General features: G+C 36.2%; 2 protein-coding genes across 2 annotated transcripts in view; one reads left to right on the top strand and one right to left on the bottom strand.

Moving 5' to 3' along the window:
• Window positions 1-2,350: 2,350 nt before the first annotated feature.
• The window catches only part of LOC136027675 (regulatory-associated protein of mTOR-like), a 138,455-nt gene continuing 113,453 nt past the window's right edge, over window positions 2,351-27,352 (bottom strand). The window contains exons 14-17 of the mRNA XM_065705122.1: window positions 19,412-19,573; window positions 7,487-7,655; window positions 5,805-5,921; window positions 2,351-2,693 (exon numbers count right to left, since the gene is read on the bottom strand). Of these exons, the coding sequence (XP_065561194.1) occupies window positions 2,492-2,693; window positions 5,805-5,921; window positions 7,487-7,655; window positions 19,412-19,573 (650 nt within the window). The 3' untranslated portion in view covers window positions 2,351-2,491. The remainder of the gene's footprint in view (window positions 2,694-5,804; window positions 5,922-7,486; window positions 7,656-19,411; window positions 19,574-27,352) is intronic.
• Window positions 11,473-12,500, top strand: LOC136026996 (NAD-dependent protein deacetylase sirtuin-1-like). The gene is given in 2 exon segments (XM_065703878.1): window positions 11,473-11,942; window positions 11,944-12,500. Coding segments are annotated over 2 exon segments (771 nt in total). The 5' UTR covers window positions 11,473-11,622; the 3' UTR covers window positions 12,395-12,500.

Here is a 27,352-nt window from a genome sequence, read left to right on the forward strand (position 1 = left end):
TTCAAGCCGTGGTGTTGAAAATTGGTTGAGATTAATTTTTGGATTTCGTTGGGTGTCTACCAGCCACAACAAGGGAAAAAAAATTTCAATATTGTTTTTATCATTCCCTCATGTTTCAGAATAACCGTGTATTTTTTTTAAACGTGCCAGATTTGACTGAACACTAATCACCAGAAGTTCAACTCTACGTGCACAGTGTTAATCCTGTCATGTGATATGTCTGATCCAATGAAAGGTTTTTTGACTGCACTTAATTGTTTTGATAGTCTTTTCCTTTCAAGCCGTTGTGTTGAAAATTGGTTCAGATCATTTTTTGGACTTCATTGGGTGTGTACCAGCCAAACAATGGAAAACAACACTTTCAATATTTTTTCCATCATTCCCACATGTTTCAGAATAACCCTGTATTTTTTTCAAACGTGCCAGATTTGATTGAACACTAATCGCCAGAAGTACAGCTCTACGTGCACTGTATTAATCCTGTCATGTGATATGTCTGATCCAATGAAAGGTTTTTTGACTGCACTTAATTGTTTTGATAGTCTTTTCCTTTCAAGCCCTTGTGTTGAAAATTGGTTAAGACTATTTTCTTAGACTTCATTGGGTGTGTACCAGCCGAACAAGGGAAACGGTTAAAAGCGATAAAACGGAAATTTTGGTTCTTGACTAAGATGTCCAAGAGAGGAATGACAGGGGACATTTTATTGGCAAGGGAAGGGGCTAAGAAGCCTTCAGAATGGCTTTAAAATACGGTAGCATGGGCTTGATATCAGAAATATATATATATATATATATATATATATATATATATATATATATATATATATATATATATATACCTAGGATAAATACTTGAAGTAGTACTTGAAGTAATACTTAAGTACAATTTTGGCAAGTACTTGATATTTGATACTTAAGTAAGAATTTGGAAAGTACTTATTACTTGATATTTAAATAAAAAAACAATGAGTACTTATTACTTGATACTTAAGTAAAAATTTGGAGTACTTGTTGCAGCACTGGTTGTGAGCAACAGGTATTTGCATAATTTTGTTTGTTTCCAAGCGATGCTTGCTTTCTTTAAATACAATTATGTCCCAAGTTCTTACTGCGTAGCTATTTATGAGTGTTTGAAACTTAGATTGCTACTCATTAGGACTGATTTAGAGTAAAAGCCAGGAACAGGTTCAGTTTTATTGGCTGTAAGTTCAAACTACCGGAGCGTGAATTGTGGTATGTTTGCATCAAAGGAGAATTTTACAGCTTTTATTTCAGCAAAGCAAACCTAAAGCATATTTCGACAATGAGTCTCATTTAGTTGTGAATATGGTATGCTATTGTCGAGTGTTTAGAAAGTAGTGTTATAGAAAGCAGACACAAATAGTGTATACATTTTCTGGATTATGAAGTGATAACTTGTTTATATATGAAGTTATTGTCTGCGTTTAGGTTGATTTTAGGGTAGGTGATAAAACGCAATTTTTCTGTTAATTACACTTTTTTCTGGTAAGTCCTTAGCGCATGACAGAGCAAGATTCCACTGGCCCTGTCTTAATTTAGCTTCAATGCTAATAAAGAAAACAACTTGTTTTTAAGATCTGTATCCTAAAAGAATTTGTATGCATTTTTGTGGGGCAAATTTTCCCTGTGAGCTTCTCTTAGCATTAAGACATAGAGCTGCAGGTTTTAAACTGGAAGAGCGAAAAAATTCGCTCTTTTTAGTATGAAACTCTTAGGGAGGCATGCCAAAAAATTAAGTTTTTTTACATTAGTTTCCAATTGGCCAGGACCTACAGTTTCAAACTTCAAACCAGGGGGAAACAAGTTTGTTGGTTCTAAGGACTTTCAGATATATGTCCCAAGCTAATCAAAAACAATTTTTGGTGCCACGTATTTGGGACCCGACTTTCAAATTTTTTTTTTATTTTGTGAAGGAGGGTTAGGTTGGCACTAAACTTACGACGGTCAGACGATTCATGCAATTTTTTTTTTATTTTGTGATGGAGGATTAGGTTGGCACAAAACTTACGACGGCGGAAAATGACTATTTATGCAGATAAAGAGTAAAAAAAGAATCTAGGATAGAATTACATACTGGACAGAGAGAAAGAGAGAGAGAGAGAGAGAGAGAGAGAGAGAGAGAGAGAGAGAGAGAGAGAGAGAGAGAGAGAGAGAGAGAGAGAAGAGAGAGAGAGAGAGAGAGAGAGAGAGAGAGAGAGAGAGAGAGAGAGAGAGAGAGAGAGGAGAAGAGAATATAAGGTTGACAGTAATTGACATTTTCCTTCTGCTTTTTTTTCATTTAATAATTAACCTATTTGAAGTACTAAAAATAGGAAATATGCACACAAAACAAATTCAAGCACAAATGTAATATTTACAGGTAAAATAATTGCACAAGTTAAGGCTGAAAACAACGTGAAGTCAAAGAAAAAACAAAAAAATTGTATGACACATATTAAAAGAATTTCTTCTATAAAAGGATTTGTGAGATCTACTTCCTAATGCTCTTTCCTGTAGAAAACACAGCTATTGTAGAATCAACACTACCCGACGCCAATTGAAGTTTATATGGATTGAAAGCCATGCTGGCAACTGAACTAATACGTGATCCCATAAATCCCTCATGGAACTTGACACAGCCTACCACTAGACCTCTTCCGTTGTAAATGTTAACCGTTTGGTTGACAGATGCACTACAAAAAAAATCCGTAATTTAAAAATTGGCTTACAAAAACTGATTATATAATGTCTCTAAACTACAGAAATTAGACCTGACAAGATCTTTTTGCTCCCTCTTTTATTTTTAATTTTTAATTAAAAATAATTTTCTTTTAAATTTAGCTTTTTAACCTCTTTTAATTTTGAACTGAGAGGTCAAGCTCAACCTTTTATTCTTCCATATACGACTATTTGTCACATACATATGACTACAGAGATGCCACAGGTTCAAAGAGTAAAAAATTAGTACTTCTTAAGGACTTATATGGCGGAAACGAGGACCTTCAGTGACCTTGCTGACACCAAAAAGGGATCAATAGGGACCGGATTCAGCTGTTGATTACCGTATAAATGCCATAACCAACATTACAATCATACTGAAAACTGATTATATAATGTTCTCTAAACTACAGAATTTGGACCTGACAAGGTCTTTTAGCTCTCTCCGGTATCTCTAAATTTTTAACTCAGAGGTCACATTCAACCAAAGGAGAAAACTTTCACAGGGACAATTTTCCACGGCGAAGGACCTTTCACAGGGGAGAAATGTCCATCGAAGGAATGTTTAAATACTTTAAATTCAATAATACTATCGTCTTTATTATGTGGGAGGGGAACTATCCACAGAGGAGGATTTTTCATGTTTTTTTTCTTAAGGGGAATTTTCCGTGGAAGGGAGTTTCCTCCAAGGGGGAATTTCGCAAGGACATTTTTCCGGGGAGGGAGACATTTTCTCTGAAATTCCTTGGAAAGATCTTGGTACTCGAAGAGCAGAAACAAACATCCATTCAATATACTCATTAAAACAGTTAAGAGTTAGTCTGAGAGCTATTCATAGTTGTCATAGCAAGGGGTGATAGCATGATTATTTAAAATTTGCCTAAGTTATTTCCACTGTCCTGATCAAAATACCTCAAAAATTGGTAATTGTAATTTAATCTCAACTGCCATACCTGACATTAAGGGACATATTTACTTCTTTTTGAAGGGCATCGAATCTATTTTTTTTCTCAAGTGGCAATTTATTCATTTCCTTGTTTAGCTTTAAACAAGAATGTTTGTGTTTGAATTTAGAAGTATGTTCACAAATTGTCTCAACGACAAAAATTATTAATCATAAAAATTCAATGGAGAGCTAGGCTGTTTCATAAAAACCAACCAAGAAGCATTGTAGACTGAAAAAAAAAACTATTTGAAAGCTGCCGGTATTTCTACTGTCCCAATCAAAATTCCTTATAAAGTGGCAACAGTAATTTATTCTCAGCTCCCATTTCTGACATTAAGGGACATATTTACTTTTTTTTGAAGGGTGTTGAATCTATTTTTTCTCTCAAGTGACAATTTACCCAGTTTTCCGTTTAGTTTTAACTAAACAGAAATTTAAACAGAATTTATTCTGTTTAAATATATTCACAAATTGTCTCAACGGCAAAAAATATCAGTCACGTGGATTCAATGGAAAGCTAGACTAGGCCATAAGACCAACTAAGGGGAACTATCACCATTACTGATTGATAAAGCAAGTTAGTTGATAATTGCCGACGCTTCCACTGTCCAAATCAAAACACCACAGTAAAGTATCAATAGTAATTGCTTTGCAGCTATAATTCTACACATTCTAAAAATACCATCCATTTCAAACAAAACAAAAATAACATTGAAATTTATGAGTAGTTGTCAAGCCGTGAGATACTAATTTAAACCAGATACTGCAAACCACAAGCTAACAACCGTTTCCAATAGCGGTCTAGCTTTAGAGTTATTAGCTGTTTGTTTTGTAAGTTCTTCTCCAAAGCCTAAGATTATTTTTGGGTGCAATCGAGGTTCCATTCGAAGTGCATTCGGGTACATTCAAGGCCTTGGTATCTTTACTTTAATTAAAGAGGATCTTTAAAGTTGTCGTCCGACGAGAACAGTTGTGAAGAATCTAACAACTTATTTGTCTTTTCCTTGTTTAATCTGTATCCTCACCATCTTCACCAGTTTCCCGAATCTTCACCAGTTGTGTCCACCGCTCTTTCACTCTAGCAGCATTTTCAAAGTGTTTAGTCTGATAATAACACAGATAATGACAATAATGCACATTTAAATCCCTAAACTATTACTACTACTATTACATAACTCACCGCAGCACCAAGCCTTCTGAGGCCAACACAGCTACGCACGCTCCTCCTCCAGCCTAATCTATTCAAGGTCTCCCTCTTTACACCCTCCCAAGAAGTTCCCATTTCCTTTAAATCTTTATTTATGACATCCTCCCAACCCAGACGAGAACGACCTGCTTTCTGTGTAGCCCCAGACCGTTGGCCAAAAAGCGTAAAGAGCGGGGCGTTGAGGAGGAAGCAGCCCTTTCATATTCGAAGTAATTTCTGTTCGTTTTAAGTTTTAATGTCGCTCCTTAATGTCCGTTAAAAAAATTTTTTTTGTTTTATTTAATCTAAGTCCAGGAGCGTTTTTCCTCCCCATTTGATTCCGTGGTCTGCAATTGCCTTTCCTGTGCTTCTTAAGAAGAAGTGCATGAAAATGATCCATATAAAGGGGGATAGAACACAACCCTGCTTAACTCCTGATTTAATACAGAATTCAGAAATCAGAAATCAGAAATCAGAAATCAGAGAATTTTAATACAGAAATCACTTTAATGTATCTTCTCCGCCCTTTAACTATCTGTAGTAAAAGTTACTACAAGATTCAACACAAAGTTACTTATCAGTAATTCCAGCTAATATGACAATGCCAGATAGAACAAGAAAGTTAGTTTTCAACAGCTTTATGTCAAACCTGGGCACTTTTTATTTAAGATTTAATCTACAGCCCATCTATACACCGCTTTCTTTACAACTTTGCCTGTAAAGTTACTTGTAAAGTAGCAAAATGGTTTCTACACTTTGCTACATTTTTCTATAGCTTTTCATGAGCTTCGGTTATTATAGCGTCTGAATTCAATCATTCTATATCCATTACTACGATGCAAACTGCTTTCTATCATTCGCCTGAACGATTCATTATGATATAAAAATTATGGCGCTCTTTTTAGTAAACCTGAACGAAAAAAAGATTGTGGATTATAGAAAAAAAAAACGAACCAAGCAAAAAGGTCAGTTCCTGGATGTATAGTCATAGCAGTCATTCCCGATGTTGCCTTCAAAGTGTACACGGAACTGCTCTTTCTTACGTCAAAAATCCGAACCTCCCCAGAAATGCTAAAAAAGAAAAGAAACTTTTTAACTATAAAATCCACCAGTCGATCACACAAAATGTCGTTGCCAAGCGGTAAGAAAGAGAAGGAAAATGCTTGATTCGACAAGGGGATTAAAAAGGGAAAGAGTTAGTGTGAGAGAGTGAGAAAGAGAGAGAGAGAGAGGAAAAAAGAGGGATCAAAGAACAAGTCAAAGAAAATAAACTAGCAAACATGGTTAATGAATCAAATTCTGTTATTGCATTCTCTGTGATAGCTTTTTTCTGTATTTCTGCACACTTAAAAAACACAAACCATGATGATTTAAGGCAAAATTTATTTAAACTGAAAGAAGTTATAATTACAGCAATTACTTTTTATTTGAATCTATTTGGATTAATATAGGTTTGAGCGGCATTGCCCAAGAGGCTGCGTACTGCGGAAACAAAACATGGAGGCAGAGCCAGAGGCAAGCTCAGGATCGCTACAGGCAGGGATGCTACATAACACTGATGACTCGGAACTAGCTAGTAATATATCTTTCCTGCGTAACAAGATATTTAACATGTTTTGAGGTACGTGCCATTACAAGTAAATTTCACTTCGGTAGCAGGATTTTCCATTGTCTCAGATAGAGAATGTCTTCATAGGGGTAGATTTTTTTTCGTTTTGGATTAGAATTGATAAAATTCCACTCTCAGATCTACCAATTTGTTGTTGGAATGCTTAGAAAAAGCTTCTTGATCAAACTCAGGTAAAATGTATCCTCAATGTCTTTTTAACCTACCCTTTTTAACAGTTTAAAATACCAACTAAAAATTAAACGCCTATTTCTTTTAGATTTGCCACATTTTTCCAATAACTTCAAGAATTTCACTTTCAATCTGACATACGAACCGGGATTCACATGGCATCATCACTTGACCTTCTTCTACATAGAAAAAATCTTCTTCAGTTGGAGCAAAGAGTATGCGTAACTTATAACAGTGGGAACTGGGAACGCTATAGTATTTTTTATAACAGTGGGAACTATCGACAAACAAATGAATAAAATCATCCAGTCGTTAGTGACACTTGACATTTTTTTTTCAGTGCAATAATAAGTGCCTGATCTCAGTTCCGGAATGAAAAGCGATTACAAACATTGAAAAAACGTCAGGTGTCACCAAACACCAGATGGCGTCAATGGTTTTCTGACACTAGCACCAGTTGCCACTATTGAAAGTTACTCATACTCTTTGAGTCTGAGCTTAACTCTACACCCAAGTCAAATCTTAGTTAAACATGTCGATATAAAAGACTAAGATTTATGAATAAGATGCTTTTGTTTTTTGTTTTTTTAATTCCTGCCATCATGTTTGGCCATCATACTCCAAAAGCGGAAAGTTAAAGTAGCAAGGAATGGGTTATAAAATCCTAAATCCAAACATTTTGTTCTCGATCATTCCCTACTAATACTATGTTACGAGATACCTGCTTCCATCTTTCGTATTAAAAGAATTTGAATCCAAACCGCGATTGTTCTTTATTTTTTTTTTACTTTAGCAGAAAAAAAAGAAAAAGAAAGTTAAAAAGAAGACATGAAGGTACCTTCCACTAATGATATGGGTCCCAGCAGCCGATGTGCTAAGAAAAGCGGAATCAAGGATCCATCTTGAATGTTCCTTCCATGATATAACTTGAGATTGCTGGGGTTTCTTGCGGCGATCATAGAGCCCAACAGAACCATTCGAAAAACCAGCTAAAATCATTTGTCCACCTGAAAAATAAGTTTAGGGTAAAGTAAAATTCGGACAATATTTACGTTTGCCTTTTTTCTTAAAAGTTTGGATTCATGAAAGGGCCTTGAATTATAATTAATTTAAAAAAGAAAAGAGACTCTTTTCTGAAAGAAGTAAGATCAAAGTTGAAACTTAAAACAAACCAAAATTATTGCTTTACAGCTGATCTTAGGCAGAGCAGTAGCGCTGCCTAAGTAAAGAGCGATGTGGGCACATATATATATATATATATATATATATATATATATATATATATATATATATATATATATATATATATATATATATATATATATATATATATATATATATATATATATATATTTTACCAGGGAACTCCGTATGAAAGGAGTTGTCTTTGAAACTTCAAAAATAGCTTATTCGATTCAAAATTGAAAGGGCTACTGCCTTTTTTAAAAGTCAAAAGTGATTGGAGGAAATTAAACCCCCTACCCACGCCCATCATTCCCCAATCACATCCAATAAAAATTTTGAGAGCTTTTTTTGTTTAGCGTAGCTTAAAGCTACGGAAATTATATGTTTGAGGATGACCCCCCCCCCTTATCCCTTGAGGCAAGGGCCGTAAATTATACCCTAGAGGTATATAAGGTTCATACAGAAAAGGTGGTCATAGAAACATCGGAAGGGGCTAATTGGACTGATAATCGAAAGTTCTAGTGCCCTTTTTAAGAGTCAAATTGATCAGGGGACCCCCCCCCCGCGTCTTGCCTTTCCAAAATGCATTTGGGAGAAATTGCCATTTGAGATAGCCATTTGTTCAAAAAATTCTCCAAAAATGATAGGCAGTGCGACTGCGCTGCCTAAATAGAAGTGATGCGGGGACAATGTTCTTTTTTTAGACCAGTAGGATTTGCCAAAGGATATAGAAGGATTTAGAAGGATTTGTCGTAAAAAGTTCGAAAGGGGCTCATTTGATTGGAAATTTCAAGTTTTATAGCCCTTTGTAATACTAAAAGTAATTGAAGGACAAACAGCACCCACTTCAATTCCCCAAATGCATCCAATCAAAATTTCGAGATGGCATTTTGTTCAGCGTTTTTGAAAGGCTATGTAATTAGGTCTTTGAAGATCACCCCCCCCCCAGACCACTCAGGGCAAGGGTTATAAGTTAAACACTGGGGGCATATAAGGTTTTTACGGAAAGGATGGTCGCATAAACTCCGGAAGGGGGCTTATTGGATTGAAAATTGAAAGTTCTAGCGCCATTTTAATAATCGAAAGTGATTAGAGAGCAATAAGATCCCCCCCTCCTCGCCCGTCAATTCCCCAAACAAATTCAACCGAAATTCTGAGATAACAATTTTGTTAAGCATATTTGAAAGGTCTATTAACTACGTCTTTGGAGAAGACAGTCCCCCTCCTTACGGCCCTCAGGACAAGGGTTATAAGTTATTTTAGTTGCCCATTGTAGACATTTAGGGTTTTTATGGAAAGGATGGTCGCATAAACTTCGGCTCGTTCAATTGGAGTCTGAAGTTCTAGTGCCATTTTTAAGAGTCAAAAGTAATAACAGGGCAACTAGCCCATCCCCTCGTATTCTTTCCCTCAAATACATCCACTAGAAATTTTGCGATAGAAATTGTGTTCAAAATAATCTAGAGATCGCACAAAAAGGCCTTCGAGGCTGAAATTGCCCCTCAGAACCAGGAGATAAGATTTCAAAAGAAGATTTTCACAATTAACAAAATATTCGCACTAAAATTTTTTTTTCATTAGGGATGGAGTAAAACATATGGTTATACATGCGGAGTCAAGTGCTTTGTCAAATAAGTCAAATGTGGAGTTGACTCTTTATATGGAATCAAATAAGTCAAAATCACATTAAATAAGAATTTGATGAAATGACCTGAACAAGAACAAAACAAAAAAATAGGTTAGCGTTGGTTGTGAAATAGTTTTTGATTGTATTAAGCAACCCCTTAAGTGTAGCAGATATGCGTTCCATTGAGTTTTTCTTTCTTTATATAGCGTCTTTTCATCTTTTTATTTTACTTTCAAGGTAAACAAAATTCGTTTTTTGCGGTTTTTGGTAGCCAGGTCGTACTTCGTTGGAATTTAAGTTACTAATTTAAGTTTTGTGTAATATAAGAATAAGATTAAGTCTATTGTTAAATTAAAATGACCAAGTTGAATAATTCTGTTAAGACCCCCCACTTCTCCAAAAAAGCAGTCGTATTAGCATTTAGATTAGCTAGATAGCAACACAAGGCTTTAGCAAAAAGGGAGAAACTTTTATATTAAATTAAAAAACAAGAAAATTATCTTCAAGGCTACATAATCGGCTATAATAGAAGAGTTCTGGAAGTCCTTATGTGCGCCAGATGGTCAGTAAAGGGTGATCCAGAAAGTTAATTCCTGGCTGACATATTCCGAAAACCCGGAGGATCACAAGGACTTAGCTATCCCCGCCCATCTACCCTCAAGCATATACCGAGTCGATTGATTCCGTTGCAAGTGATTCCTTCTCCCAGGGCATTCTGATCAGCTTTTACAGGAGAAATAAGAGAAAGAATAGAATAAAAAGTATAAGAATCACCGTGGAAGATCTTCTCCAGGTACTGATGGAATCCCCACTACTGCGTATAAGAAATTAATAGGATCCCTATTGCCAGTTATCTTAAGTTTATTAATACGGTCCTAGTACTGTGCAGATGTCTAGCAGCGGGGTCCAGCAGTTCGTTTTAAAAGGAGTTGTTTTAAAAGAGTGACCGCATGATCTGTAGTAATTATTGCCCAATAAGCTTAGTGCAAACTACAATTAAATTCTTGGAAAACTTTTGGATGCTTTATTAGGGTACTGGCTAAATAGGGTTAATATTATAAGTGGGATGCAAGGTGAATATTGGAAAAGCTATAAAGAGTTTTTATCTTTATGGAGATATATTGCAGAAGAAAGTATAAGATTTATGTTAATTATTTAAGATTGGGCTCCCTAAGCCCTTTGTTAAATTGTTAATTAGTATGTTCATGATCACTTTATCTAGTCATTGTTGCTAAATAAAGTGTATCTAGGTAATTCAGAACCTGCAAAGGTGTCCGTCAAAAAGGCAAGCTGTTACCGAAATATTAATGGTTTAGCAGAGTACCTTGACTAGGGATGGGCTCCGGCCCTGTAACTAGCAAATACTCCATTTTCCTTTTTTACTATTCGGTGAAGACATGGCTTTGGTGGCTAAATCAGCCAAGGAGCTTAAAACTCTCCTGAATTTCATTGAAGCTTACACAGATTCAAAGAAAATTTAAGATAAACGCATCCAAGATTGAGAATGTCATCTTTAATAGTGGAAAACCCAACGAACAACATGATTTGTCATTTGCTCATTAAAGCGAGTCAATAAAAGTAGTCCCTAAACATGAGATTATAAGTTTAATACAACTTGGATTTGTGCTCTCAGCAAATGGGAACTGGACCGAACACATTAACTTTGATGATTTCTTATGGAAATTCAACTAAATGTGGTCTACTCTGACAAAAAGACATAATGGGAATCAAAAATAGGAAGATGCATAAGTACGACTTCATGTCTAAAGTCCTGCTAGTTGCCCATTATGGTTGCAAGTTGAGGGAAGGGGATGGGTGCACTATTTTTCAGAGCCACGGAAGTTATGATTTGAAAACCAAGCATCAATAGGGCTGTATTACATGGTAAGGACTAATGGAAAATGAATAATGATGTAAATGAACCACATTCAAAAACTATAAAGCCTGATGAGTCATATCCAGAGGAAAACTCCATTCAAGAAGCAAATCAACAAATAGAGCTACTATCTCTTGAAGAGCCATTGGATCAATTAGTTCAACAAGAGATTGAGGAGGACAATATATCATCTTGTAGTGACATATAATCAATTAGTGGGTTTTCTGATCTTTCGAATCACGACTGGTACCCGAACTCTAAATCATTGGCCTGGCTGCACGAAGAAATGTCAGAAGGCAAACGTCCCTTAGACGTACTTCGAGGTTTAATACCAGATATTAAGGAAAAGATGCCTGTTGGGGGTTTCGAGGAAGAAACTCTGTGGAGGATGCTGATTTCGCTAATGACTGAACCTGAGAGATGAACTCGTTTGCAGCACATTTCAACTATGACAAACATTCTGAATTTGATTCGAAATTCAAACAAGATTCTGGTCCTTACTGGAGCTGGTGTTTCTGTTTCTTGTGGTATACCAGATTTTCGAAGTCGTGACGGAGTTTATGCTCGTCTTTCAAAAGATTTTCCTGGCTTGCCAGATCCAACTGCGATCCTATTTTCGAAAAGATCCCCGGCCTTTTTTCGAGTTTGCCGGTGAAATAAGGCCTGGCGAATTTAAGCCTTCGCTCTGTCATAGATTCATACGTCATCTTGAAAAGAAAAATAAGCTTTTACGGAATTACACGCAGAACATAGATACATTGGAACAGGTAACAGAGATTCAGCACGTTGTGCAATGCCATGGTTCTTTTTCTACGGCCACCTGCATGCGATGTCAAAATACTGTGAAGTCTTCCGAGATTGAAAATGACGTTAAGAAACGGGTAATTCCAATTTGTCGAAAGTGTCATCCAGTAATCGATGATTCTACGCGGGAGGCAGTAATGGCGATCTTCGGATCACTAGAAGTGAATATTCAACCTCCACCTGTTTTAAAGGCAGATATAGTGTCCTTTGGAGAAGGACTTCCTGACACGTTTCATCAGTCCACCGACTCTTGAACATGCAACATATAATTATCATTTATATATCCCCCCTGTGCCCCCTGGCGTCCCCGTTGTAGTTGCGCCCCTGTGTCCAGGTCGTCATTTGTATTCCCTGTGTCCCGGTCGTCATTTGTGTCCCGGTCTGTAATTTCGTCAGTCGACAAACATGACGTGAGTCGACAAACAACGTCAGGACGGCATCATGCTCAATCCTTATAATGACGTCAGTCGACACAAAACCATGACGTCAGTCAACACACAAACAAACAACTTCATATATATATATATATATATATATATATATATATATATATATATATATATAAAATTTATATAGATATATAAATAATCTTCTATATATATAAAAATAAGTTGACGTATGTGTATATGACGTATATGTATATATATATATATATATATATATATATATATATATATATATATATATATATATATATATAAAAATAAGTTGTCTGTGTGTGTGTGTCTGTCGAGTGACGTCATGTTTGTGTGTCGACTGACGTCATGTTTGTCGACTGGCTTCATTTTAAGGATTGAGCTGTATGCGTCATGAAGTTGTTTGTCGACTGCCGTCATGTTTGTCCACTGATGAAATTACATACCGGGACACAAATGACGACCGGAACACAGGGAATATAAATGACGACCGGGAACCTCAAAGAGAAATTACAGACTGGGAAACCCGGACACAAATCACGACCGGGACACAGGGAATATAAATGACGACCGGGACACAGGGACACAACTACAACGGGGACGCCGGGGGCACAGGCGGGATATATAAATGACGACCGGGACACAGGGATTGTTCGAATAGATATTACAGACCGGGACACCGGGACACAAATGACGACCGGGACACCGGGACACAGGGAATATAAATGACGACCGGGACATTCAAAGAGAAATTACAAACTGGGACACCGGGACACAAATGACGACCGGGACACAGGGACACATCATTAGAATAATGAGGTATAGATCTGAATACGGATTGTTTTTCCCATGGACAATTATATGTTGCATGTTCAAGAGTCAGTAAACCTGACAATCTATTTATATGCATAGACAATGGGACAGCGAAGAATGTTGTATATTCGCATGTTTTACGTAGTTAAAAACATATATATATATATATATATATATATATATATATATATATATATATATATATATATATATATATATATATATATATATATATATCTATTCACAGGTGGGACACAGGGACACAACTACAATGGCGCGTAACTAATATGGCGCGTAACGACTTACGCGCGCGGGGGGGGGGCTTGGGGGGCACGAAGCGCCCCACCAACTAGGTGTTGGGGTGGCGCGAAGCGCCACCCCAACAGCTAGTATATATATATATACAATGTCGGCGAAGCCGGACAATGGTTGCCGCAACACTTCACGTTGCCCGGGCAACGTAGGTCTAGTTTGTCTTAATTGTGGTATTTTTTGATCAGTATGTATGTCTGTATATGGATATGTATATGCATATGTACATGTACATGTATATATATATATATATATATATATATATATATATATATATATATATATATATATATATATATATATATATATATATATATATACATATATATATATATATATATATTTATATATATATATATATATATATTACCGGGAGCATGGCGACTTACGGCTTAGCCGCCAGGTCCAGGCATGCGCCAGGATTCTACATATGGTTTCCCATTGTCGCTTGTCTTCTAAACACAGACACGGCTTTTCTTGATGTCATGACGTTTAAATGAACCATAAATTAGAAGCAGTGCCTTTGTAAAATTACGTTTCTTTTTTTTTATTGGACCTTCAACTTCTGTTTCGGCTTGTCATTTGTCATTATGAAAGACATATCGCCGTTCCTTTGTTTCTTTCAATTGTTCAGATGGTGGGACAAAAACTTCATTTTGTTCCAACGATTTATTTAAGAATTAACGACGCTTCTTGACTACTAAGGTCCCTGTGTCGGCCCTGCAGTGCATTTCTGCAGCGTGATTCGATCTCTGGGTCCCGTATTACCAAGCTAAGGTCAAATCCACTGCGCCACCACAGGACAAAAAAATCGCAATTCATCTAATCTCAAATATAGTTATAACCCTAAGAATCCTCTGCATGGATTACCGCAGAGTGACTTGAACTCGCAACTTCCGAATTCGAAAGAGAACTTCAAAGCCAATCTGCTGCGGTAACTAGTTCCAACGATTGATCTTGCCTAGGTTTTGATTTTCAAACGTATGGTAGGCATTGATGGCCTTATCCATGTAAAATCCAAACCTAATATTCATCGATATCATTTTCAATTTGTTTTGTTCGGTTTACCTCGGCTTGTATTTCATCATTATGAAATGCATATCGCCGAACCTTTGTTTTTAACAAAGGTGTAAAGGGCAGTGATGACCTTATCCATGTCGAAATCCCAAACCCAATCACCATCGCTCTCATTTTCAATTTTGACACGTTTTGATCCTCACTGTCCAGGTTGATTTTTATTGACTCGCTCTTCCATTCGCGTGTATCTGTGCTTTTCATTTTTGTTTTGACTTGCTCATATGCTCGGTATCACTTATATTCTAACTGCATGTGTCTCTGCTCTTCATTTCCATTTTGACACGCCGCCACTGTTCTTCTAACCGCGTGTGTATTTTTTGTTCATTTTCATTTTGATTCGCTCTTATACTTGATGTCGCATATCTTCTAATAGCGTGTGTCTTTGCTCTTCATTTTCCTTTTTGACTCACTCACTTACTCGGTGCCGCATGTCTTCTAACCGCGTTTGTCTTTGCTTTACATTTCATTTTTGACAAGCTCTGATTGACGTTTTAACATATCTTCTAACGCCCGTATCTTTGCTCTTCATTCTCATTTTTGACATGTTTTTGGATATTGATTACATCAGATAATTTAGCAATGACCTTTGCTTTAGCTTCCCGTGTTATTGTTGTCACAATTAACGGTTCAGGTTATCGATTTTCACATCTTATCATGTTTGATAGTTGAGGTTTTGGTTCCAAAGAATAATTATTTATAGTAACTGCAACTGCAAATTTTTGTTTTTTGGGCCTTCCAACAGACATTATGTTACATAAATAATTTATGCGTGAGGAACTCAAGAATCTTATTTATGCAATGCATGACATACAAGAAAATGCTCGTGTGATGTCAGGTTAGGTACACAACTTGAATCTGTTTCTAAAATGTAGGATGGCCAATTTCTCTACGCCAGTTAGCCAAACCCGAGTATTCTGTTCCCAAAAGCGTGATTCAAAAACATTAAGGAATTTGTCAGGTTCCCATTGAGGTCCCTGACCCTCATTTCATGCCCACGTATATTCTAAACTTTCGTAAAATTTGATTAATGAGTTATACCCGTTGTAAATTCAATTTAGAGACTATCTTCATGTTAAAAAGAAGGAAAAATAACAAACTGTTGGGTTTGTTGAGTTTCCGAAATCATAATAAAATATGAGTCATTAAGAAAGGTGCGCTCATGTTTTACATGAAGTCATTAGTGGTATTTTTGTTGTACGATTTACACTACTATAAATATTCATCAAGATACTATTTGTAAATTTAATTATCATGTTTAATTAAGGCCTTTTTCTTGCTTTAGAATGCAACAAATGATAGAATCGTAGATGGCACTGTCGGACAAGCAACAGTAAGCTAAACGTGTCTTGAATAGAAGAGGATTTGATTAAAAGAAAACAGAAGCAGTTATTTTCACAAGTAAACGAATATTTCCTAGACCTGACCTAGTTTTTAATGGTTATGTAATTTAAATAAAAGAAAAAGCTAAATATTTGGGAGTTACCATAGATAGGAAGTTATTATGGGCGGAACATATTAGAAACCGGATAAATTTTGTAAAACAATATTCTACAAAATTGATGCGTGCAGCTAAATGTACTTGGGGGCTAAAACCTCTTGCTTTTAAAAATATGTACTTGTCGGTTATAAAGAGTCTTAATAATAGATTTGAGATCTAAAGAATTAACAATTATGCGCTACGCAAAAGAGGTTAGACCAAAATACTGGCCAGAACTTTCTACATCAGTCATCCCAATATCCAGCAGGACAAAGTCACACAGTGTTTACACGGATGAGATTATACTTTTTTTTTGGATGTTCAATCAGATGATAGCTCAGCTCCCTTTCCCTTAGATAGACGTAAACTGAAAATTGCTTTCTATGAAAAGTGGTATCAATGTTTCACAAATAGAGTGAGTTCATGGCCAATACATTTCTTTCCATAAAATGACTATTTAATAGCTGCTCATAAAATGAATATTACCCACCAGCTTATTATAACAGGACATTGCTGGTTAAGTTATTTCTTAAATGAAATTGGAATATTTAGAAGCGGAGAGTGCATTTGTGCGGAAAGAGAAACTTTTAGCCACTTCATGTTCACTTGCCCTGTTTACTTTTTTACAACGTTTTGGTATGGAACTAGAACTCCAATATCTAGGAATCAATTTCTCATTTTGTCCTATTTAAATAATTTCTGATAAAGTGTTAAGGAAATGCTTGAACAGATTTTTGTATCTGTAGGAGTTAAGGAAATGTTTGAACAGATTTTTGTATTCAACTAGAAGACTGGTTTGATGTTAATATTTGATATTTATACATGATTGTTGCCTTTGATTGTAGCATTTATTAGTTTCATTTTATTCCAGTTTTTTTTCTTTCTTTGTAGTGTTAGTTTGTAGACATTTAGCAGTGAAATACTTGTTAAGGTTTAATCACTTAATAAAAACATCATCATCAAGCCACTTCATGTTCACTTATTGCCTTTGATTGTAGCATTTAGTTGTTACAATTATTCCTTTTTTCTTTCTTTGTAGTGTTAGTTGTAGACATTTAGCAGTGAAATACCTGTAAAGGTTTAATCACTCAATAAAATCATATCAGCATCATCAATAGAAGGAAACTATATAAAAAGAAACATGATTGCTGATTATATTTAAGCAAAGACTACTTCCACTTGTTGATAGTTTCTATTCTGGTATCAAAAATATTATCAACAACCACAGGGATATGAAAGAAACGGCTCATCAACAATGAGTGGCTTATACATCTACCAATATGAATTGACAACAATATTTTATCACTACTTCATACAATTCAATGTTTACTTCAACATCTTAAAAGAAAAGTTCATGTAAATGAAATAAATAAAGCTAAAAAAGAAATTTCAAGCAAAAGTGCTTCTCAGTAGGAACAGTTTTATATGAAACAGTTCAGTTACCGAGCATGAATATCCAGCCTTGATCAAACCTAACACATCAAAGTTGATCTTTTTAGCATCAGTATTAACTTAAAAGATTTTTAAATCCAAAACTTTAAGCTATAAATGCTTGTATTTATATACCAAATTAAGGAAATTTAGTTTTTCAAATAGTTCAAAGATACAACACGAGGTTTAGAGGCATTGCTCTGATTGAATGCTGAAAATTTTCCGATTGTCAAGGAGGGATGCCTGACTAGAGTAATCAAAATTCTGTAGATTTTTTAGGTTTTATTATTTTGTGTTTTGTTTTTTGTGGATATTGTATTTTTTCGCAGATTTTATCCTTTTCCCTAAATTTGGAAAAAGGACCTTGATGTTTTTTTCCTTTGTACAAAAAAAAAAAAAAAAAAAAAAAAAAAAAAAAAAAAAAAAAAAAAAAAAAAAAAAAAAAAAATGTCATTCCTCTAGATTTTGAAAAATACCATCTTGATGAACGTTTTTATTTTTGTTTTCTTGAATTAATTTTTTTCCAAATATATATAGAGAAATATATTAAAACTTAAAAAGAACAAAAACTATCCTATATATCAGAGGAAGGGGTACCCCTTCCGACCTTTAACCCGGCAATCTACATTAAAGTTAAAATTTTAACAGTGCTTTTATAAAATCATTTTTGACAGCAACAAATATAACTAACTGGAAATTTCAGATAATTTCCAAACTTACCGATAGCCTTTCAAAAAGTTTGAAAATTATTTCATTTAAAGCAAAGACGCATAAATTTACCTAAATTTTGTCGGTGTTATACTGAAACATGGTTAGAACCGTTGAAGGAGCACCTATTCCTTGACGTTTGGTGCTAGGTCCCTATTGAGATCTAAAGGCACGGTTGGAAGAAATTGATGCTTAGATGCCATCAGGATAATGAATAGCGCGCTGTCGAGGTCACTCCTGGAAGACCTTCAATCCAAAGGAGGAGAGGAACCGTTATCGCCTTATTCACCAACCGGTGTGGGAAGACCTGGGTCTAAGTATGTATAGCCTTCACTTTTTCTTCTTCCTTCCGCATCATTTTTATTTCTTCACTTTTTATCTGAAGATCTGAACAAATTACACATGAATATGTCAAGGACTTGCCGGCCATCAGTTTTCAGCCAAAACACTTTCTTGCTTGGGCGTCTTCCTTCCTATCTAGTTCACACACTGCAAGCCCAGTAGCCTCGTTGATCAGGAGTGTTCAATCCGTTCACCGACTGCAAGTGAAGTCTTGTGATTGCTTGGTTTGTGGAAAGTTCCCGCTGTAAATAATTCATAGGATAATATCCAGTTGCCAAATGTGTCTGGAAAGTGGTGCACTACCCTCCCACTTTAATTAAATAATTTTTTAAACCAAATTACCTTCTCATTATTAGAGACAAAACAGGATTTTTAGCTGTAATTAAAAGCAGCAAAATTGCGATAAAAATAGCGACAGAAAATTTGAATCTACACATGCAATTCTTGTTTAACAGAAAATACCAATAAATAATAGAAAAAAACGCTACATATTCCATTTTCAGCAACAGAAATTCTGAATAACTTTATATTCTGCATTTTCACTTTATTTATTTCTTTCGAAAGTATTCTGGAAAATTTGGTACGATTGGTGCTTACATTTTAGTCTATATTAACAGTTGCTGACACATTTTCGTCTCTGTTAATTTGTATTTAGCGTATTTTTCATCTTTAATTCATGTAGGAAAGGTACTTACTACTCCTGTCGGATGAAATCTGAGTAACGCACCCATCTAATCCGGTTGGTATATCCCCAAGTTTCAGCTCTACATTGGCATCCCATAGCCTGATTATCTTCACATCCCCGGAAGCGATCAAGAGCTCTCTAAGTTGGTCCCAATGGAGCACCATTCCTGATCCTATATGTTTACAAACTACAATTATAAACTGCTCTTTAAAACATACGCTACACAGACAGGAATATATTCCAGGGAAAGTAGAGATTCCTATAGTCTGTAAAAAATAAAAACAGAAAAAAATATAGATGAATAGATGAATAGAAAAATAGATGATTTTATGGAGAATCATAAAAATAAAGAAAGAGAGAGAGAGGGAAAAGTCTAATCTGACAAATCTTGCCTTACGCAAGATCTCGTCGATGTCTTCAAATTTCATAGTTATAACCGGCCCTTCAAGACGATAATACACCGCAAACAGAACGACTTTTGATTATAGCTTTTACCATAGATCAAGTAAGATACAGAATAAACTAGCAAGATTCCCGATTAAATTTGTGCTTATTTATCAGCACATATCTCACTTTCATGAAGAGTAGGGGGGGGGGAGATCTGTGCAACATCCATCTATATTTCTAACAATATTCCCTTATTTGGCTTATTGCCATTCTCTTGTTAACCATGTGCATATTTTAAATAAGTGATTTTAGTCGGTAAATTTAAATTTAGAATATTTATGTAAAGTTGCCTGGTGCGCACGTTTCAATTCTTGGTATTTGACTGGAGAGCTTTGAAATACAATATTATGTATTGTATTTGTCGACATTGCGACACCGCAATATCGGTAGCATTGCGTCCACTCTTAGGAACACAAAAATCATATATAACAAATTCCACTGATCTCACTAATAAGTTAAAAAATTTCACACTGGAGGAGAATTCAATTCTCTGTAGTTTTGATTTTGATTTCTGTAGTTCTCTGTCCATGTATTCAAATTGTAACGTGAAAAAGTGCGAGGATATGTTAAGGATTAAATTACAAAAGCACTTCGATTTGATACAAGATGTGACCATGGCAAGTTTGGAGATTGAAGTCATTATGAAATTGGTTATTCTTGCAAACGAACATTCTCTTTATTTTGGTTTAGAGGTGAATTTTACAAACAGGTGTTTGGTTTGGCTATGGGGGCATCTCTCTCCCCTTTGTTGGCAAATCTCTTCATGGAATCTATTGAAACCTCCGCCATACACAGTTTTAGGCTCTCTCCTTGTTTCTGGGGCAGATTCATGGACGATGTGGTTTGCATATGGAAACACGGTTTAGAGTCTTTAGACCTTTTCCATAAACATTTAAATAGTTTTGACAAAAACGTAAAATTTACAGTGGAGTTTGAAGAAAGTGATAAACTATCTTTTCTGGATATCTTATTGATTAAAAGCGAGTTCCATTTACTTTTTTCAGTTTATAGAAAGCCTACTCACAGTGATAGGTATTTGAACTTTCACTCTTGCCACCCTATTTCAGTTAAACGAGGGGTTGTGATTGCACTGGTGGATAGAGCTTTCAGAATTTGTTCCCGGGAGTTTTTAGATTCTGAATTGTTATATTTGCGGGATGTTTTATTTTGTAATAGCTACCCGATTAAATTCGTTGATGAAAAAATAAAAAATAGACGCATTAAACACAACAATAGGGTTATTGGGGTTTCACAGTGCACAGAATTAAACTTACCGAAAAGTTTCATTTCTTTACCTTATGTACCTACTTTGGGGGAGATGCTTAAAAGAATTTTGGGTAAACCTAACATTGATACTTGTTTCCAATAAGTGAGACCATTAGATAGTTTTCTTAATTCTGGGAAGGATTTAACCCGGGGAGATTTAGTTAGTGGGGTATATAAAATTCCTTGTTCCTGTGGAAAGTTTTATATTGGTAGAACTCACCAACAATTTACTGAAAGATTTATTGAGCATCGCAACTCAATAGAAAAAAACTCTACAACTAAGAAAGCCTCCCGAAACTTTTGTTTGGTATCTAGCTGAACATACATTCTTTTATCCCGAACATTTTATACAATTTGATGAGGCTACAGCTATTTCTAATGATAGAGGTTTTTCTGAGTGGGCGAGGGAGGCTATAGAAATTAAAAAACATTTATTTGCTAATATTTCAATAAATAGAGACACAGGGAATTTAAATATTGACCCAATTTATGATATTCTTTTGAAAATTGAACCAATAGTCGATGGGGGAATTAAAATTTTACACAATCACCAGGGGACAAGATTACCCACTAGACCAAAAAGAGTTGCTTCAATGTTAGCTTACAAGAGGATTATTTCGCAACAGAATAATTAACTAAGTTTCAATTTTCATAATTTTTCCTCAGTTGCTCTTTGATTCTCATTGAAGTAACTCAAATAGCTGCTTTTCCCTACGTGGATAAGTAGCGACAATTGTATTTATTATTATTGGTGGTGGTTTTTATTTGTTTTTAGATTAGTTTTCTTTTAATTTTCTATCTTGTGCTGAAGACGCCTTGTTTGGATACAGGCGAAACATCCGCGTTGTTTTAGTCTTTCAATTCTACTGGCCGTCGTCTCGTTTGAAGTTTTCTTTTTGTAGAGTTTTATCTCTCATGGTTGTTTACTGAAATACAATATTATTATTATTATGACTGATCAGTTTAAAAATAAAAACGGGATATAGATAACAATATTTCTACAAAATCTATACTAAGCTGTGATGACTTTTTTTTTTTACAAAGTTTTGCAATTTTCATACCATTGATAAAAAAAAAATTAGAATTTGAGGTTTTTATCCTACATTAAGCAACAATAATGGATTTAAGCAACAAAATACGGCACAAACTATCAGAAGCAAGAAAGGAATAATATTTCGAGGCTTCAAATATCCATGATAAAATTGTCGATAATAAATCGGCTTTAAATTTTAAAGCATAAAGGAGTAATTTTTCACTAAATTGTATAGCTAGAGTACTGAATGCAATTCTCAAAGATGGAACTACGAAAAAACTCGGACCCGGGAAGATGTTTACTAAGCCCGTAAAATTTTTCCCTTTGTCAAGGAAACCTTCCGAATTGGACTTACAGCTTAAATCAGGGTATGGGAAGGTGTCTTTGAGCAACCAGATTCCTTTCCTAAACAAATCATATGGCTTTAAAGGTTTCAATGGAATTGATGATGATAATAATAATAATAATAATAATAATAATAATAATAATAATAATAATAATAATAATAAAAAAAAAAAAAACGCCAAGGAAACTTTCAGAAATGGACTTACAGCCCAAACTAGTGACACTTAATCATAACACTTATTAAGTATCCATATGAGCTTCGTGGGAATTCTCTGAACCTAATCTCAAAACTTGATGGAGATCGTTTAAACTTAATCCTAAAACTTTTAAGGAAAACACCTTAGATCGAGGAAAATCAGAATCTACTTCAAACAAGATCAAGCTTAAACAACCAATCTATAAAGAGGCATAAAGCCTTGCCAGTACAAAGGGATGGAGGCCGAGACTTAGGCACTTCCCTTATATCATTTTGGGCTGTCGATTCCTCCGCAAAAGTTTCGATTACATAGCAGAGTTGGAAAAAAGCCATTGGTTTACCCAAAGTTTTATAAAAAATTACAATCAACAAGAACAGAAAATGCATAAAAGTCTTTTTTTTGTGTGAGCGAGGTAGGTAGGTAGGTAGGTTTTGTTTTTATCCACAATATAAACATAAATAAAAATGACACCACTAATAAATTACTTGCAGCACAAGTCCTAAGGACATGTGCTGCAAATTCATGTTACGATTTATATCTTATAAATAAATATCTAAACATAACAACTCATGATTATCCACCTAGCCTATCTTATATATACAAAAAAAACAACAACACATACACATGAACACAATACAACAAAATAATCCTATCAAGTATTATTTACCGGTTTCAGCCCCCACTCCACCCCAAAAAATTGCGAAAAAAACATCATACATCAGTGAGGCAGTGAAAAATTAATTTTATTTTTGTTTCCTGGAAACACCATTTTGGGAGACATTCTTTTTTACAATGATTAATAATAACAAAAAAAAACTCATTGAAAACAAAGAGATATAACCTAAAATGAAAAGGAATGAAGTCATAGAATAGTTCAGGATTAAAGCGTGATGAAATTGCTACGAATAAATCAATGAAAATAAAAACAAACATAAATTAAATGAATGATGACTTACAGATAACAATTACTGCTATCGATAAATAGGTGAGTCCATGAATAAACAGAAATTAAATTAAATATTTAAACCAACTTAAAACGAAAAGAAATTACCCTAAACAAGAGCAGGGTTAGCAGCTCTCTAAGCCCTATAATGGTGAGAACGTCATTTACGCTTTACTAAAAGCGATTTGTATTTTGTACAGTGTTGTTTTAATTTTCCAGAGCCTCAAAAAAGGGAAAAGAAAGAAAGTCATGATATTCATCAGAATTACAGAAAAGAAAACATTTTTAGTTCCTAATGGTTCTATTCTGGTCCTTCAAGTCTGTTCGATGTTTAAATGGATCACCCCACTTGCTATTATAAGCTTTTTTAGTTTGCGCGACCAAACTCGTCAGAACTGATTAGGCTGTTTGCCGAAATTTGTATAGCTTTGAGAAGAGATCCGAATAAACGATAGAAAACTAAAGGCCGACACCTACTTCCCAAATATTCTTAAAAAACGATTTGCTTCTCCCGTGTTGTGCCGGAGGATAGATATATTTAGGTTTAAATGAAATTTACATCAATGGAAAGCGTGATTTTCTTTTTTTTAGTTATAAAATACAATTTTTCTGAAGTTCAGGAAAGGACATTCTCTAAGAATATTCTAGTATACTTGCTTGGAAAACATTACAAATCAGCTCAAAAGAAGAATCATAGAATGATCTGACCACTTTGAAAGATTCCTGTTATGCTAACCACTTTTATTGAAATCCTTGATTGAATTTCCAATCGAACGAGCTCATTTCGAATTTTCTACGACAGCCTCTTCTATATAAAGTGCCATGACAAAAAACAACAAATGGATAAATAATACATCGTGCCCATATCGCTGTTTATCATAGGCGGCGCTACTGCGCTGCTTATGATAAAGATACTAATTTTTGCTTTTTCCATAGTAATTTTGCTTTTTCCATGTTGTAATGATAAAAGAGAAACTGTTTAAACATATTTTGTTTTCACTAGGCCCAAATAACACACTGGTCTTTCAAAAATTCAGAGACGAAGTAGTCCTACTCTTTTTTTTGGTAATTGTGTTGCGAGAGCAACACTTTGGTTTTGTCCCGTTTTTTTTCCCTATTCAGCCGATCTCAACTTATTCCTGGAAACTGGTAAGGGTCTAACCTGTGCGGTTTTTACAGAAAGTGGACCTCAGGCCGGATTGATGAATATGACATTACATTTTGGAAAGCTCCGCAGAACTCTTGCCTGGGGTCAAAAAGGATGGTTTTTGCTTGTCCACGAGCCAGAGCCTATGGTGTACGAAGTGACTTACTTACTTAAGTCTCCTGCCGGGCACTGCTCGGCGTAGAGAGTGACGTCTGCCTCCTCCACCCACTTCGGTCCATGGCGAGTATTTGCTCTTCGCCCTGTCTGATGTTTGCCATCGCCAAGAACTCGGACAGGCTGTCAGACCAACGTTTCTTCGGTCGTTTCTTTCGGCCCTCAATCCTCCTCAGGCTCTTTGCATGAAATACGTCTATTTTCTTGAGGGTTGCAGCTGATGCTTGCTATGTCTCAGCTCCGTAAAGCATCACAGAGCCGACTAGAGCGTTGAAGATCCGCAGTTTCGTTGTGCGACTGATATTTGGTTTTCGCCAGAGGTGACGATTCAGTCTACCCATGACAGAATACACTTTATATAATCTTGCCTGCAGCTCGGGGAGAAGTGAGCCATTTGAAGAAATTACGGGGCCCAGGTAGGTGAAGTCTTTAACAACCTCGATGCTAGTGGTACTGTCCAGGCTAACTGGAGAGTTAACAGCAGGAGAAGACGGGTATATGGTCATAATTTTAGTTTCGTTCCAGTTTATATGCAGTCCTACTTTGGCAGCCTCTTCTCGTAGAATTCGGAGCGCTTCCAGCAGCTGCTCCATGGAGTCCGCCAGAATGGCCAAGTCATCGGCAAAATCGACAACTGTGATGGTATGATCTCCAAATTTGAGCCCAAAGCTGAGACGTGAAGTGATTTTTGTCATAACGTAATCTATGATGACATTGAAGAGCTCTGGGGCCACTGCACATCCTTGGCGCACCCCTGTCGTGATTTGAAAGAACGGGCTGCGCCGAACATTTACTTGTACACAGCTCTCCGTCCCATGGTGCAGCGCCTTGAGAAGTCTGCAATATTTCTCGGGTAGGCCAGTCAACTCTAGAATCCGCCAAAGAGCTTTTCGATCGACTGAGTCAAATGCAGCACGGAAGTCAACGAAGGCAATAAATGCTTTCTGTCGGCTCTGTGGTCTTCTCTACTATTTGTCGAATCGTGAAAATCTGCTCGATGGTTGGACGATCCGACATAAAACCAGCTTGCTCCGGTCGCCGGATTTTTCGAATGATGCTCCGACATCGATCCAGCAGGGCCATTGAAAACAGTTTGCCAGGGACTGACAGTAGGGTTATTCCCCGGTAGTTGGAGCAGTCGCTTCTCGAGCCTTTCTTCTTCCATAAGGGGATGATGACACCCTTCCGCCAATCCTCGGGAATTATCTCTGTTTGCCAGATTGTAGAGAACAGGGTGTGTAGAGACAGGAGCATTGCAGGACCTCCATATTTTAGCAGCTCTGAGTTTAAGCCACAGATACCAGCAGCTTTATTATTCTGGAGTCTTTTTACTGCTTGTCCAATTTCTGAGGGGCTGAAAGGCTCATCTGGAGGAACATCTGTTCCAGGTCTTTGACTGCAAGGTTGGCTGGGACTATCATTAGGAAGCGCAGACGAACCAGTATTGTTGAGGAGCGAACAGAAGTGGACCTTCCACCACTCACGACAAGAACCTTCGTCAGAGAGAAGTGCACCATCCCTGGACAGGACGGGACCCAAGGTGGGAGTTTTATTTTCAGTGATGTCTCGGAGATGCTTGAATAGGCTGCCCATATCTTTCTTTTTTGCAGCTAGCTCAATTTCATCGGCTTTCCTTGCAACAAACTGGGTTCTATCCCGGTGAACGAGTCTGTTCCGCACTCCATTGAGCCTCCCATATGTGGTCATGTCCCCAAGAAGTCTTGCCTTCCGTCTTTGCTCTATGACTTGCAGTGTTTCATTAGTTAGCCACGATTTCTTTGGATAACTCCTCTTGCCAAGCACTAGTTGTGCTGCTTCACTGGTCTACAATTTAAAATGCTTCCAGAGATCTTCGCTGCTATTAAGTGAGCCAAGGGCCTCGAAGCGATTCGATATCTCGATACTGTACTTCTGGCGAGTATCTGGTTCCTTTAGTTTCGCAATATCTGCAGCGACGGATTTTCTTTTCGATCGTTGTGCATGGAGGCGAAGCCGAAGATCGGCGCACACAAGCCTATGGTCTGCGTTTCCAAGCTCTGCTGATCTGTAAGTTCTGCAGTTCTTCACCAATGATCTCCAGCGTTTGGAAATAATGACGTAGTCAATCATCTTCTTTGTACGACCGTCATTACTATACCACGTGTACTGATGAATAGTTTTGCGTTGGAAGTAGGTGTTTGCAATGTAAAGGTCGAGAGATCGGCACACTTCAAGTAAGCGGAGCCCATTGTCGTTAAGTGGGTCGGGGGATACAGGACCAACTGTGCGACGCCATAAACCCATATCATCGCGCACTGTCGCATTAAAGTCGCCAAGGAGAACAGTTATATCATGGGAGGGTACTGTTGCAGGGCATCTGGACAAATCAGAGTAGAAGTCCTCCTGAGTTGCATCATCAG

Source organism: Artemia franciscana, chromosome 5, assembly GCF_032884065.1.
Source record: "Artemia franciscana chromosome 5, ASM3288406v1, whole genome shotgun sequence".
Classification (NCBI taxonomy): Eukaryota; Metazoa; Arthropoda; class Branchiopoda; order Anostraca; family Artemiidae; genus Artemia; species Artemia franciscana.